The sequence below is a fragment of the Salminus brasiliensis genome, chromosome 1 (assembly GCF_030463535.1).
Source record: "Salminus brasiliensis chromosome 1, fSalBra1.hap2, whole genome shotgun sequence".
Lineage (NCBI taxonomy): Eukaryota > Metazoa > Chordata > Actinopteri > Characiformes > Bryconidae > Salminus > Salminus brasiliensis.
In genome coordinates this window covers 15217425-15233645 of record NC_132878.1, presented here as the reverse complement: position 1 = coordinate 15233645, position 16221 = coordinate 15217425, and the positions used below count along the sequence as shown (strand labels likewise).

The window sequence follows — 16221 nt, the reverse complement described above, 5'->3', positions numbered from 1 at the left end:
ACAGAATAATATCGCAAATTAATGATTTAAATTACTGGGTGTGGAACACAGCGACAAAGAGCGAGAGGACGGCGGGTTTCGTTTTCATCAAAAGCTGTGCGCCGTTTTTATTGTAGTATTCTAAATTTACATTAAAAAAAGAAAGTCTGCCCATGTCCTAGAACCATTATGAAAGTTAACGCACAAATTCAATATACATATCTCATTGTATTTTACATTGAGGATAAGAGTATAGGCATGGAGGTGGCATGATTCAATCACAAGGCTTAAAAAGAATCAAAAAAGAGAAACAAAACCAACAAAACCTGAATAAATAGAAGGTGCTTTCTTTAGCAGAGCAAAAAATTAGAAATGTCATTCGTTTAATTAATTAATTAAAAAAAAAAGTTGAACAAAAACAATGCCGGAAAATGTGGCAAGTCTCCACAACTCTCCTTCCTCGGCTGCACAAAAAAGAAAAAGAAAAAAAGATTTGGGTCTGCATTCAAAAGACCTTCTGAGAAGGAGAGTCGATCTAGGAGCAGTTTTACTCCCCTGTTAACTTGTGGATAACACACACACACACACACACACACACACACACACACACACACACACACACACACACACACACACACACACACACACACACACACACACACACACACACCCTAGATCAGCAACCCAACTCTGAGATGCGTCAAGAGTAGCAGCCTTGGCCTACTGGAAGCAAAGGTGAGAAGCAGAGCGCGATGGGCATGGAGAGGCTAACTTCTGTACAGGTGCAAAACTTAGAAAGTACATCTGGTGATTACACAGTTGTCACTAAAACATCAACGTCTAGGGAAGAAAAAAAAAATGTTAAGAGGCAAGTTGTCTTTACGCCTGTACGCATTTCTCTTTTTTTATTATTATTTTTTTTTTTAGCAAAAAGAAAGACAGCCCCTACCATATTAGCCTGGTAAATTTGCTTGAGTTTTGCTGTTGTTTTTTGCAGCACTGGATACATCGAGTTTTCTAAGCAGGTCGCTTGTCAGCTCGAGATTTTAAAAAACATAATAATAATAATAATAATAAACCATAAAAAATAAAATTAAATAAAAAGGGAAGCATTGTTTTCTTATGAAGCTACTGCTGATTCCAATTTTCCATTTTTTGTTTTCCTTTTATAAAAGATAATTGATTATATATAAAAAAAAAAATCCTCGAATTTCCAGATCCATGAGATTTTCCTCATTGAACACTTTTCAGTTCAAGTAACCCCCTTAAAAAAATTAAAGAAAGCTTTGGGATTTTTTTGCCATTTTAATGACAAGGTCATTAAAAATCATGCACGCTGCAAATAACCTCATGCAGTAGTTATGGTAAACCATCCAAGCACTTTTTATTCATTAATATTCATAAATACACACAGCAGCTTCATTAGAGAAGGATTCAGTTTCCTCTTCAGTTTCTGAATGTGGAGTATTTATAAGGAGAGCCTTTTGTTAGACACAGGAAGCAGAGGTCTGCCACAGCTACCTACGCTTGCCTGCTAAAGGAAAAAAATTAGTTATGTGGAATTGATTATCAACTTATATATATATATTTATATATATATATAAATATTTTATATTTTCTCTTTCACTGTCTCTCTCTCTCTCGTTCTCATTCTCTCACACGCTTGTTCTCACTTGTTGGATTATTTTTTTCCTCTCATTTTCGCTCTCCTTTTATGGATTTTTACAATGTAACAAAAGGTGACAGACCTGAAATTACAATCACCAAAAAAAAAAAAACAAACAAAAAAAAAGCAAAAAAACAAAAACAAACCCCAGGGGAAAAAATGAGAGCTGTGTGTTTGCCCACCGTCATTGGCAGTTACAGCACAGAGGACATTGTCTGCGTGGTGGGATATCATCAAAGAGGAGGAGGTGGAGGCTCTTTGCCAGCAGAGCTCTCTTTCAGGTTCAGGCTCTCCAGTGCCACGTCCAAAGGCATGATGTCCACACAGCCCATGGCTCCGAAGTCAGCGAAGTCTCGCCGTTCGTCCTCATCTGAGGACGAGCTCTCTTCACGCATCAGCGTGGAAAGCAGCAGCTCCTGGACAAACAGGCTGCGGTCGGCACGCTCGCTTTCCAAAGCCTGACGCTCCATCTCAGTCATCTTCGGCTCGTTCAACCTGTGGTGAGAAAGAGGAGGACAAGAAAGTGGAGGGGGCGTCAGAAGATAAGAGATAAGATAAGATAGTCCTTTATTAGTCCCGCAGTGGGGAAATTCTCAGTGTAACAGCAGAAAGGGATAGCAAGACACTCAGTTACAAACATTTAGATAAATAATTTACACTATAGGGGCATCACTACAATTCAGCACATATAGGTGCAGGTCAGCGTTTTTAGGTGCTATCCCGCAGATCTAACCGTTGAAGAAACTGTAAAATACACATGAAACTAGTTTGAAGAAGCTGTTTAAAGATGGGCAGGATGTGACCATAAAGGGAAGGACATGGTCAACAACAATATTCAAAGAAAGAAAAGAGTAAAATGCCTTCACAAATAGTAGAACTGCTAAAGTCTAGAAACTGAATAGTATAAATTCCCACCTTCTCAACAAACCACTGCTCAACTGAACCAACTGGAACCAGTATTCTTTTCTGACTATATTAAATTAAATCAACTGTTTTACTCATCATTGGTCACTGCATTGGCCATATCGCTCCACAGGCCATGCGTGTTCTATTCCGCATCGTAACTCACTTGAGCTACATAATCAGCATTTAAGTACCTGGCTAGAAAACGGGGAGATCTGGTTGTGGGTCCTCCTGGATTACACTGAAAAACCCCTCTAGCGCTCAAATTTGAGAGTTATCCAATGTGCTCCATTCAGTAGTAGATTCTGTATTTTCTTTTTTTTACTGTACCGTGTAAGGAGGAACTGGGAACTGTGCGAAGCCAGTGGGTTGCTCTCAGTCATGGCTGTGTTTGTGGCGGTGCTGGGCGGTGGGATGCTGGCGTTGATGTTGCTAGGGTTACTGCGCTGGCGCGTGGCATTGCGAGCAGTCTCCAACTGCTGGCGTGCCGCCTGCGCCTGCTGCCGCTCAAGTTGCAGTTGCATCTGCAACTGCTGCAGCTGTGAAGCCGAAGGGCCGGAGGAGTTAAGCTGGCCACCTGCTGAGCGCCGCACGCCTGACAGCTGCGACAGCAGCTCTGAAAAAGAGAGGAGAAATAGAGAGAGGAGGAGACAGATTACAATGGACTGAAATGAACATTCAATTAAAAGTAAAAATACGTCCTAATACTTTTGTCCATATAGTGTAGTTTGAATGTAATCACTCAAGGTAAATTACAACATCAGAAATCCAGACAGCACTACTCTTGACAGCGGCTCAATAGATTAAGGTTACTGCATGTGCCAGTCGGGGCATGCACATACAACATGGGTAATTTTTATTTTTATCATCTAGGGATGTAATTAGAGGGGCTCAAATATGGGACTAACCATTTAATACATTAGTAATATAAGGGAACATGCAGCTGTTTCTCAAACAGAAAGTTTAAGCAAGACACACTGACCAAAAAGTCCATCACGTTTAACACACCTGCTATTGGGTCCATGGCTTCCCTATTGCTTGGAGAGTAGGACGAGCTTTGTGAAGAGGAGAGCCCCCCAGTGGAGCTGCTGGTAAAGTGCATGTTAGTCCTGCGTGCTCGTGGACCACCCAGCCCACGGCCGGGGTGAAACATCCGGCGCACATGCCGCACTCCACTTGTCTCATCGTAGACACAGAACAGTTAAGGAACAACAAATATAGATTTATAAAAACACACACCTGTACATACTTATACACACACCCACTGATTAATCTAAAGTTTCAACTAAGACCACGTTGTTCTATCAACAATTTCATTTAAGTCTACGCTGTCCCAATCGACAATTTCAATTAAGTCTACGCTGTCCCAATCGACAATTTCAATTAAGTCTATGCTGTCCTAAGCGACAATTTATTTAAATCTACACTGTCCTATCAACAATTTCGTTTAAATCTACATTATCCTACATTATCAATTAAGTCTATTCTATCCTGAATGACAATTTCAATAAGTCTACTCTGTCCTAATGGACAATTTCAAGCAAGTCTATACTTCCTTAAATCAAAAATTTCAATTAAGCCTACGCTGTCCTAATCTCATTAAGTCTACTGTGTATTCTATTTAATCTACAACTTCAATATGTACATCTCTACCTCTCTTCTTATATATGTGCAAGCAGATGTTGTCAAGCACCCTGGCATTGGCTTGTCACTAAACCGAACTATTTTACTGAAATATCATTAGAACATAACAGAACTAATATTTTACATATTGTACTGCAAATTTAAAAACTCCTTATGGTGATAGGTTTTTTGCGCAGCCACAAAAGCAACATTGGCTTGATTACATTTTCACAGACCTCCTGTTTAAAGTCATTTTTGCAGGCCTGCAGGTATCAACAGCGTAGTTGTTCAGCTGTTCTGGACTATTCAAAACTCCTAATGCTACATTCCCTCTAATCTAATTATCTCACTGCGTCTCTGTGCGCAGGCAATTGAATTTGATATGTACTGTGCTGGCACAGTCCTCTGCAATGTGTTCTTCACACAGAAATAATCATGCAGTCCTTCACACACAAAAATACTCAAACATTACATGCGCACAACACAAAGGATATTAAATCTCTAGGTGCTCTGTGTTCAAGTGTGAGATGAGCAGCAAAGTCGTCTGTCACATGATTGGGGTCGCCTCCAGGTAGCGCTGCACATATTGGGCAGATCTGAAACACAAGAGTGAAGATATGTGTTTAACGCACACACACACACACACACACGACTGGTTTTAGAATGAAAGGAGAAAACGATCATTTTCAATTCCTGCACCATCTTAAGGGAAACTGAATGAATGTGTAAATGGTGCCAATGGAAGAAAACGTTCCTCAACATCTCTGACCACAGTGGCTTTTATTCGCACCACATTCTTAAAAAAATAAAAATGCTTCACCTGTTTCTTTGAGTAATGCCATGTTTGCAATAGAGATGTGAAGTTGAGGAACCGTTACATTGACACAGTGATGTAAAAGGTTCTTTATGCAACCAATATGAGTGCAGAAGCTATTCAACAAGAACTCTGAAACAACAATAAAGTTTCTGCCTCAATGAGCTTTTTAGTTTATATTGCACTATTGTAATTACATGTACACATACAATATGAACCACTATAAATGTGCCCTTAAATGGATCACAGTACTTGGCATAGTGGAATAATACGATTTTAGCACTGGAAAGTGACATAACCTTAACCTCAAACTGGCATAACCAAAACAGCCATAAAACAGACCAAGATTGTTTAACAGTTTTGATTTTTTAGATTTATGCCTCTGAAAGTAACAAACACTCAGTCCACTAGAGAAAGCCCTAGTCAAAGCTGAGGAGATGGTAAAACACAACAGAATCATGATTCTGTAACACTGGAGAGTAGCACATCACCAGACTCTGCTAAAGTTAAAAGTTAACCATATCAATTACAATGTTACAGCTGCAGTGTTGAAAAGAACCCGATTTGTCCTTCACAAGCCCCCCTGAGAAAATCAGTTTTATTGTGAGGCAAAATAACAGGGTTGTAAACAGGCTTGTAAAACAGCACTGTTTATATGCCTAATAACAGCTTAAAATACTAAACAAATACATATCAGACATATCAAAATATTATGACCACCTATCTAATAGTGGGAAAAGACTACCCTACCATGACACTAGTCAGACAGCGTGGCATGGCCTGTATTAGGTGATGGAAGGTGTTCATTATAGAGATTAACTGGATCACAGTGGCGCGTGGATTGCTCTTTAGCACACTAGAATTGTTATTTCCCTCAGGCCTCAATGGCCCATGGTGGCCCGTGGGTTCCGGCAAGTTATACAGAGCAAAACGGTGCGCTACAGTGAAACAGTTAACCTCTACTCCTAATACAGTCTAATACCACAACATACTGCTAGTGTCATCCGAGCCAAGGATAGTTACCCCCACTGTTAGGTAGGTGGCCATAATTTTCTGATATGACTATGTATTATATGGCACTTTTCCTTACACATAGGCTCAGCTGTGCTCACAGAGCTTACATAATCTGACTGTAAATAAATAAATAAAATAGTAAATGAAAAAGGAAGCTCTGGAGCAGCTGCACATGAACCTTAGGTCACCGTGACCAGCTTTGTAGATAGAGTTCCCACAGCACTGGGCAGTGGCGCAACAGAATTATGAGCTCTGGAGCACCATCAACATTCTTGGTATGTTATCCATAACAAATCAGCATTAGTATCACCTCTTGCTCCTGTGGCTGGATGCAATTTACATTTATGGCATTAAACAGTAGCTCTTATTCAGAGTGACTCACACTCAAATTATGTGTTATAAAGGCACGGAATGCAGTGTTTAAAATGCTTGCCCAAAGACTATCTGATTTAGCATAGTTTGAACCAGAGCTCATTTTGCTGCATGGAGGGTACCACCCTGAGCCTGGAGTACACAGTGTCTTGCAATTTATTTAATGTTCTGTTCTTTCTATCACACCCACTTCAACTAAGGAAGGGTGTGTTAATTAGCTGAATGGTCAGATCAGGTTTGTTGAGAGCAGGGAAAAACACAGAGATCTAAAGGGCACAGCGTACTCAGAGAGAAGGACTATAATCCTGTACACTAGGCTATACCAACGCTGGAAATGAGTTCTCTAGAATAAGTATGCGATTATGTTTGAGGCAAAAAAATGCTCAGACTGATGTTAAGAGTTTATCGTGTAGTGTCCTCTCTGTGGGACGTTCAGTTAGCAAGCTAAAGAGACTTTCCCTTGTCCACACTTGCCCCCCTGGTTTTGACTTTTGGTCTCTACAAATGATTGTTTTGGCAGCTTTGACTAGGGCTTTTACTGATGGGCTGCGTTTCTATACATTTTGGGGGTGTAAATACAAATATATGTCCAAATGTTTGTAGACACCCCTTTTAATGAATGCATTCAGCTCCTACAGCACACATTTACAAATGCACACATACAGCTTGTCTAGTATCTGTAAAGAAGTACTGTCAATAAAATAGGACTTCCTGGAGCAGATAAACACAACCCTATTGGCACTATGCCAGGTGTAGTCTAGCGGGGCAAAAAGCCCCCCAACTTTGTGTTGTGGAGCAGTGGAACTGTGTTCTCTGGAATGATGGTGCTTCATTCAATACGTTTGGGATGAGTTAGGGATGAGGTGGGGTGGTCATCATCCAACATCCTGACCTCACTAACGCTCTTGTGGCTCAGTGCAAACAAAGCCTCACAGTAATTCCCCAAAATCTGGTAGAAAGACTTCCTCCCTGGAGAGTAGAGACAGTTACTCCAACAAAAGCAGGGTAAACTCTTTTTAACAGTCTTGATTTCAGAAGAAACAATGAATGAGCAGCTGTCCCAAAAGTTTCAGGTTTTGGAATTGACCTGTTTTCCAGTCCTGTTTTGGTTATGCCTGAACAATGTTTAAGATTCATGGTTTGTTACTTCCATGTACTGAACTCTTATTATTCATGTGAGCACAGTTTAACAATCTAGAGCTCTTCAATTCCCTTGATTTTGAAAGAGCACACATTGGATGAGCAGGTGCCTACAAACCTTTGGACGTGTAGTAGTGTACACTGCCATTAGTATAAACACAAAACTCACCCGAGTCAATCGGCCCCATAAAGACTTTACATATCCGGTATATCCAACGAAGTCAGCAACTAAAAAAAACAGTGCACTCACCACCTCTGTGGAAGTCTCTGCATGCTCCGAGGTGACGTGCTCCTGTAGAGACGTTTCTGTGTAACCCATTTTGCCACAATAAGGACAGGTAAACGACTGGGGCTGCTCTACTGAAAATGCCTCTCCGCCATAATACAGATCTGTGGGAACAGAGACGTCATCATGAACTTCTCTCTACAAAAGGACTTCCTCAGAACATGCATTTAAAAAACGGCCTGAGGATACTTACCAAAGTCTACCCTGGTTAGTATGCACTGCATGGGGTGCTCCGTGGTGTGTCTAGTTGTGGTGGCTCCACTTTCGTAGCACGACGCACACAGGTCGTAGTCGTAGCAAATTAAACACTTGTATCGGCGCCCTCTGAAATTTCCTTTTAAACACGCGTCACAGCTCACACCTGCACGAGACAAGAAGACAAAGGCAGCACAATTAGCTCCAGAATGAACCATCAAATAATTTGCAGAAAATGTATTTGCCCTTCTAACCAAAAACAAAGAAATTAAAACACTTGCGCATCAGATTTAATACGCTGAGAATTTACAGTTCAACAGTTTTATACACAAACTAAAACATAAGGAACACTGACCTGTTTAACCCCTTATACTCAGGGTTGCCATTAAAATTTTACTCAAGTAATTTTAATCTTTGTGCATGCAACAGTAAGAAACCTACAGATTTCAAACAGTGTAGTTTTTATATAGTTAATTCTTATCTATTAACTTTAGACATTCGGGTTTCTAATTGCATATGTTGCAAGAGACTCATTCAATTATCACAATTATGTTGGAGAGGTCTCAAAAAAGCAAATAAGTAACAAATATGATACACTTGGCATTAAAAGAATGAAACACAGTTTGGCTGTGGTATGAAACTGTTCAATACAGGGGTAAACTACCCCATTCAGTAGGTTGTTTAAATAGTATGAAATTGTGTAAAATGCATTAAAAATATATATCAAGTAGCCAGGATGCATGCTATAAAAATGCATGCTATAAAAAAAATATTTCTTTACAAATAAATAAATGAATGAACATTGATCATTTATTGTTATTTAATAAAGGAATACATTTGTAGAATTTGTCCTGGCTATTGAATTTTTTTGTGTCGTTGGGGAAAAAACTCCCTTTTAATAGTCTGTTCAAACAAAGATGGACTGCAAAGGCTGTTGAAAAGTCCATTTTTAATTCCCAAGTGAAATGCTATAAAAAGTATTCTTGTATAATAAAATATCCATAAACACACTACAAAGGAGAGCACAGAATATTAATTACAGCAGATCCTTTAACTGAAACATGGACAAAAGTTATAGAACCAATATTCTGTATCTGCGGCATCTCATCATGATGCTTGTAGAGTGATAGGCCAACTATAGCAGCATGTAGTTGCTGCTAATACGCAGTCATAGTGTGCCACTGAAAGGTAGCACCCAGTGCAAACATCTCGTGTGAACGGGCTACTGTAAGGTCAGAGAACGCCAGTACACTTTTACTGAGTTTTCTTCAGTATGCACACAATAAAAACACACAAACAAAATGTAACTGATCATTTAAAACCTCAGGTCATTGGAGAACAGGTCACAATATTGATTGCTAAGGCAGTCAGAAAGTAATGTGAACACTTCATTTCACCCTCTGATCTGATCAGAGTCTCTTAATGCTGAGTATCACCACTGGATCGGACCAGGGCAGCTCTACTCGTAACGAAGATTACTGGAATAACTGACAATAAATTCTTCTAGAGTACTGAACCTTAGCCAACAACGAAAAGCACATTATTGATTAGTTGGCTTGACTAGAAGTGGGCACAATATGACTTCTTGTTATTATGATAAATTGTTATTGTGAGAATATGCTCAGCTTTGAGCACATTGGAGATATTGTCAGCACTGCAAGTTTAGTCCTAAATGTTTGGTAGTAGTGCAGCAAAATGTTGAACAGAATTCACTGCTGTAGTAAAAGCTTTGGACCGCAATACTGAAAAGAAATATGCCAATAACTATTCACCATTAAAATAATGCAATATGACCATCATATGCCCCCCCCCCCTAAACTTAATTACATTTATGAAAACACACTGGATCTACAGCAAACGCTTGGTAGGGTAACATGGGGAGTAAAACGAAGCTAAAAATGCATTCAGAGGTCCAAATATAGCAATAATTTCAGCTAACCGCCAATCTCTTTATTTAGTCTTTTTGCATGAGAGAATACGGTTGGCTAAAGGGATAAACTACATGGCTAAACCAGCCGTTATCAGCGTACCGAGTTGCCAGCCCGTAATTGCACACAGACTCCAGAGATGTAATGACCACCAAGACCACAGCTGACGTGTTGCATTAACTGCCTTTTACTTTAGTCTCTTAATGGGATTTACCAGCACAGCCAGTAGACTCGGGTCTGCTTCCCTCACTGCTAGGTTTGAAGGAGCACTAGTCGATGATTTTCTCTTTCTTTTCAAAACTCGGAAACACAACTGGAACATTAAATACTTCTAGTATTTTAGCAATGGCGTCAGCACATGTGTATTACGTGAAGCTGTGCAGCAGAATCCGAATCCGAATCAGAATCCGAATCCGAATCAGGTTTATTGGCCAAGTATGTTCACACACACAAGGACTTTGTTCCGGCTGTTAGTGACTCAATAGTGTTAACAATATACAGTTACATATAATTCACTGACAATACACAACATACAGAGAACAATAGTGCACACAGTATACACAGACTTTACGAGGACATTTCTATACAGTGTGCTTTACAGTGTTAGCAGTGGAAGAACTGTGTTCTCTGGAATGATGGTGCTCCATCCTATACTTGTGTTGCAATGTGTTGGGGAATTGAGGATGAGGTGTGGTGGTGATCATCCAACATCCTGACCTCATTAACATTCTTGTCTCTGAATGCAATTAAATCCTCACAGCAATGCGAAATTGCAAATGCGAGATCTAGTAGAAAGACTTCCCTGGACAGTAGGGACAGTTACTCCAACAAAAGCTGATTTTCAGAATTGCTATGCTATAATTGCAGGAACAGCTCAGTGCTGCAATGGGAAGGTTCCCCAGCAGTGGACGGTGTCAGCACACAAGCAGCATTTGTGGGTGTCAGCTGAAAACTAACAACAGCCACAAATCGGAAAGAGCTCCGAAAACTCAAAAACTGACAGGAGATGGAGAGAAAAAGGGATGAGCTTGTTTAGGAGGAGGGTGCTATTGCACTAGCTTGACATGATTTCAGTTTCCAATCAAACAGACAATGTTGCAGGGATTACCAGGCATGTTAAATGTGTAGGGAGGGGCTACCCAGACACTCCCCACACTATTACAGAGCTGCTGTAATAGTGAAAGTGTGTGCAAATATGGTTGGAGCTCCTGTTCTTCAGTTTGAGATTATCATTATAGACGGTGACAGATGACTTGTGGACTTTACGGCAGTGGAAAGTTTTACCTGCTCATGTTCACTGTCAGCATTCACAGGTGGCACATTCATTTGGACATTTTATATATATATATATATATATATATATATATATATATATATATATATATATATATATATATATATATATATATATATATATATATATTCAACTAAGGAGCGGCTCAGCGGAGCTATAACCAGCCACCGGCGCTGCTAGACTGAGAAGCATCTCAGTGGCTAACCTAATGCTGCGTTCCACATCACACAATTCTGTACCACACAGACTAATCTAATGAATACACGGTATGATTGTCATGCACTCTTATTATTAAGAGACTATTTATGGTGGTAGTGCGGAGCTTCAGATGCAGAATCAACCATGTAGATTGAAATCTCAGCCATTCGGGTTTTTACCCTTCATTAGTTAATCATTAAAGCTACAAACCAAATCAAATCAAAGCATTAAATGCAAAAATACTTTTTATGCACAAATCAATCATATGAAACACAGTGCATATAAGAAGGCAACTGGATCAGACTGCTATTAGATATACAATTATTATTTGACTCTACAACTCGATATAGATTTTTTTAAGTAAAACTGGTTTAAAGATGAGGTTCTTGCCATTCTTGAGGTTTGAAAGGTTTGCTGTGAAAACTGGCCCCAATGAGCGTCTCTCAATTAAGGGCATGTGCAGAGTGAGGTGAAAACAGTGCAGGGGTCTGGTCCCAGTGTCCTTTACACCTGCGACATCCTTGAGGAGATATGAGTAATATTAGGTAAGTGTGGCACCATACGAGCACCACACCGAGATCAAACGCCTTTTAAACATGGAGGGGAAGCTGATCATGACAGAATCCTGATTTCCAGAATTACATTACAATTTGATCAATTAAAAATAATTAATAATTACAATTTTTTAAAATAAGACTGTCTACTTTCAGATCGTTATTTTGTTTCATTTGCGTACAGAAACATCACAGACACACCATCACTCAGCCAGCCAATAGGGCAAAATCTGGCATGGCGAAATACGTAGAAAATGAGTGCACGTGGACTCGTACCATCAGACAGGCATGGCCACTTCTGTATAGCCATCAAAATACATTAGGGGGCTGCAGAAGGGACAGCTTGCAGATAAAAGTATACAGACATAGCGGAACATTCTACGAGACATGGTCGTATACCAGGGATGTCCCGATTCGATTCCAGTGGTCTGATCTAGGTATATTTAACGGATAAGGCATCTGTCGTTTTAGGCCAGACCCATTTCCAATTTTTTTGTTTTTACCACTGTGTTCTAGCACAATGGCATCCTCATGGCACAGAGAACAGGCATTCCTCACAGCCTGGAGCAGTGAGGGTCATTCTCAGTAGGCAACAACGTTTAGAGGCTGGAACAGTGTGAGACTATTTCACAGTGGTACATGAAACCTTAACATGATATCTGTGGTTCACTTTCCTCCAGACGTTTTTCTGCCGTTTTTGCTCATGTGGATGAAATCATGTCAGGAAAGGGACCCTTTGCTCTTTAGCTATAGAAGAAAAAGGCTCAATTTCACTGTTGGGAGAACCCCATGCCTTTCTTTGGTTTTTAACCAGCACTGAACAGTGCATACAAACCTAAGAGGAGAAGACTAAAATGTATGAATCCATAGTGCATTTACAACACTATAAAATAATTAACTCACATCGGTAGTCAACATTTTAAAGTAGCATTTTCAAAGTAGCACTGCAGCATTTTAAAGTACCTGGCAGCTGAATGATCCGGGCGCCAGGGAGGACGGTCATACTGTATTCCAACATATTAAAAAATGTTTTTTAGAAAAAAGTAAGCTAGCCCAAAAAAAAAAAAAAAAAAAAAAAAAAAAACACCTAAAAACAATTCTGAGGTAAAATCATTTGTCTTAAATGTCATCTAAATGCCACTGCTGCAATTTTAGCTTGATTTGGACGTTTTTAACTGACCTTTAGAATCATGCTGAAATTTTGGTTACTTGTCCTGCAGGTTTGATAAGCCTCACTAACTTCTCAAAGTCATGTACAAACCACACAGAGACGTTACACGTTGAATAAGTAACAAAACTAAAAATTCAACATTTCTGAAGTCTTTTTCAGATAACGATAAGGATGCATAAACTTTGCATATCGGTCAATACCCGATCCCAGTCCAATACCACTTCTGAATTAATAAACCGACTTAAGGCATCAGGATGGACTTCAACATTACTTTATATAACAAATTAACACATAGATATACATGTACTAAATAAATCTACACTATGAACACTGAGAATCAATAAAGTATTGCAAAATATAAAATTTTCTTACACCCCTTTAGCGAAGCTGCTAAAGCACATGTGATGACCGGTACTTGGTTGGTGTGTCACATCGGATGACACCACTACCCACCAGTGAGCTATCACACCATGTGCAACACTGGGGGTTCGAGTCCCAGTCTGGGTTACTATACTGTGTTACACTAATAAAAGTCCTAGGGCAAAACACCCAACACTACATTGGACCACCTCTGCAACCCAAGTAACCTTGTAATTCACTCTGGATAAGAGTGTCAGCTAAATGCCATTAATGTAAATGTACTTGAGCACACAGCATATGGTGCTGAATGAACAGTGAGTGGCAGGGAATAATTTCCAACAACCAAGTTAGCAGTGATGTAAGTGGATCCCTAAAAAAATAAATTCAAGACAACATAACTGGTCGCCCTCTATTGTTGGTACTATGGGTCTGTTAGCTCATGTAACAAACCTGGGCCATTAGAGTGCTATACTTAGCTTCTGTGCAGCAATATATCGTGGGGACTAGGGTTGTGAACATGTAGAAACCTGACACTTACCCTACTGAAAGCACAAATTTGGACCAAATGACTGCCTAAAGTCAGGTAATATTTTGACGAGGTTCATATTTTCATTGACAGTATTAGCACTGAAACATGTAAGCAACTATTAAATCAAGGTGGAATCTCACAGTCGCTCTCTGGTAAATCAGAAAAGCTTAATGAGCAATTGCATTTTAACTAGCATGAGGTTAGATTAGCAAGGCTAGCTACCTATTTCTGCAACCAATAATTGATACTCATCAATGACTCATTATTAAAATCAAATCAAGTGCATTTTCCCACAAGTGGTGAGTGTCAGGTTTCTAGAAATCATCTGGACATATGCTGTACATGCGATGGAGGAATGAGCAGTGAACGCAGGGGCTGTGCTCTCAACAACACTTCAGTCTGTAATGTGCCACGTGCCTGCGATTGAGTTTTGGTATCATATCTTATTTATGTTAGTACATTTTCTACCAACTATACGCTATACTATATAAGTTTCTCCCCTTTACCTTTGAATATTCCCATTTTATTCCCAATAATTCCAAATAACTCCCATAAGTACCAGTTTATTCCTGTAATTCCTTTGGTACATTTCCCAACTTTAAAAATCCAAGAATATTGCAACCCTAGTTATCAATACATAGCCTTATACTGGATCATATTCTTTGTATCGACATGTATTGTATTGCCAGGTTCTTGCCTAAAGACAGCCCTACTTCAGTTATGGGTTAGTTATATGAGATCCAATTGCATAATGTTCCAAAACATATAAAAACTGATTGGTCCATTAGGGTACTCTCACTCTTGAGTTTCATTTCTGAGTTCTGTATGTAAAAACTTCTCGTTTTTGAAGCAGAGAGCGGGCCAAAATTCCAATCTTTGGTCCTGGTGTGGTCCGCTGTGCTTGTGGAAGCTATCCGCTTGATTCATGTTGTAACAGGACTGCTTCAACAGCAAAAAAACTTCTTGCAGGTGCTTTTACAAGGTGAAATGTATCCAAAAAACTGTTCTTTACTGCTGGAGTGTCAGAATCCAAGGAAAAATAATACTAAAAAGCAGCAAACGGACGAAGCTAGTCCTTACCATTTACCAGAAAAGTAACTGTCAAAACAAATTGTCCTGGGTTTGGACTGTAGTATTCAGAACTAGTGTGAAGAATGTCACACTACAGAAGATCTGTAGATCTGTAGGCATGCCCATCATTAAGTAATTGTTTTTTTCCTAAAAATGAATGGGAGTAATATCCGATTAATCAGCTGTTAATCACATTTCAAAACATCTAATCCATTTTCTGCTATTTATTCAATCTCAAACAGTTTTATGTACAAATTCCTATAATCACTCACTCACACTTCAATTTTAAAATGATTAACTGTGGTGACGTCTCATGACAGCTCCAGTTGTGAATGAAAACTGATGAACACACCAAAAAGAAACAGGAGATGGGAGGGATACAAGTAATACAGGAATTGAAAAACGATGGCAGACACCTGCCTCTCATGTGTCCTCCAGCTGCACCCTTATACAAGCCACCCTCCTTATACAAGGCATAACTCGAACACGTAACACATGCTGCCGACACAGACGTTACACAAAGCAAAGCTCACTTTGCAATTTCTGGCACACCTGCCAGCAGTGGACCCAGTAATATTCCAAATGAGATGATACAAATTAAAAATGCAAGCTCAGAAATCCAGATGCCTAGCTCGAGATAAGCAAACCATGAGCCCGATCTTCACTAGCTTTCGCAACCAAAGACATTAAATAGCAAAAACTATGACATCCCAGCTCAGGCATGACATATCTAAGATCCCTATCCATACTAAATGTTTACAGAATCAGGATCATGCTTACATTAAGGATATGAAAGCTGCGTGAACTTACCTGGAAAACATTTCTTAATAATTTCTGAATTAAGTCCAGCAATGTGGTGCTAATCAACTTTGTGAAATGCTGGAATCCAGAGTGCTGCTACTCTATATTTAATTTAAAAATTCCCAAAGGCCAAGTACATTTTATGTTTAGGAATAATGCACAGAACATTATGAAAGCCCTGCACAATGATCTATCACCAAAATGTTCCTGATACGGTTCATGTAGCATCCAGCCCCGCCCTGGACTGGTATCTGCAATTGGCCCTAAAAACACAGATTGGTCCATCTCTAATCACTCTCTGTGTGTAGAAACTCCTTTGTCAA

At 39.5% G+C, this 16221-nt stretch overlaps 1 protein-coding gene across 1 annotated transcript in view; it reads right to left on the bottom strand.

The window, feature by feature from the left end:
- Positions 1–76: 76 nt before the first annotated feature.
- kcmf1 (potassium channel modulatory factor 1) overlaps positions 77–16221 on the bottom strand; it is a 20518-nt gene continuing 4373 nt past the window's right edge. The window contains exons 2-7 of the mRNA XM_072672948.1: positions 7991–8158; positions 7762–7901; positions 4666–4767; positions 3557–3734; positions 2879–3164; positions 77–2140 (exon numbers count right to left, since the gene is read on the bottom strand). Coding sequence (XP_072529049.1) covers positions 1879–2140; positions 2879–3164; positions 3557–3734; positions 4666–4767; positions 7762–7901; positions 7991–8158 — 1136 coding nt within the window. The 3' untranslated portion in view covers positions 77–1878. The remainder of the gene's footprint in view (positions 2141–2878; positions 3165–3556; positions 3735–4665; positions 4768–7761; positions 7902–7990; positions 8159–16221) is intronic.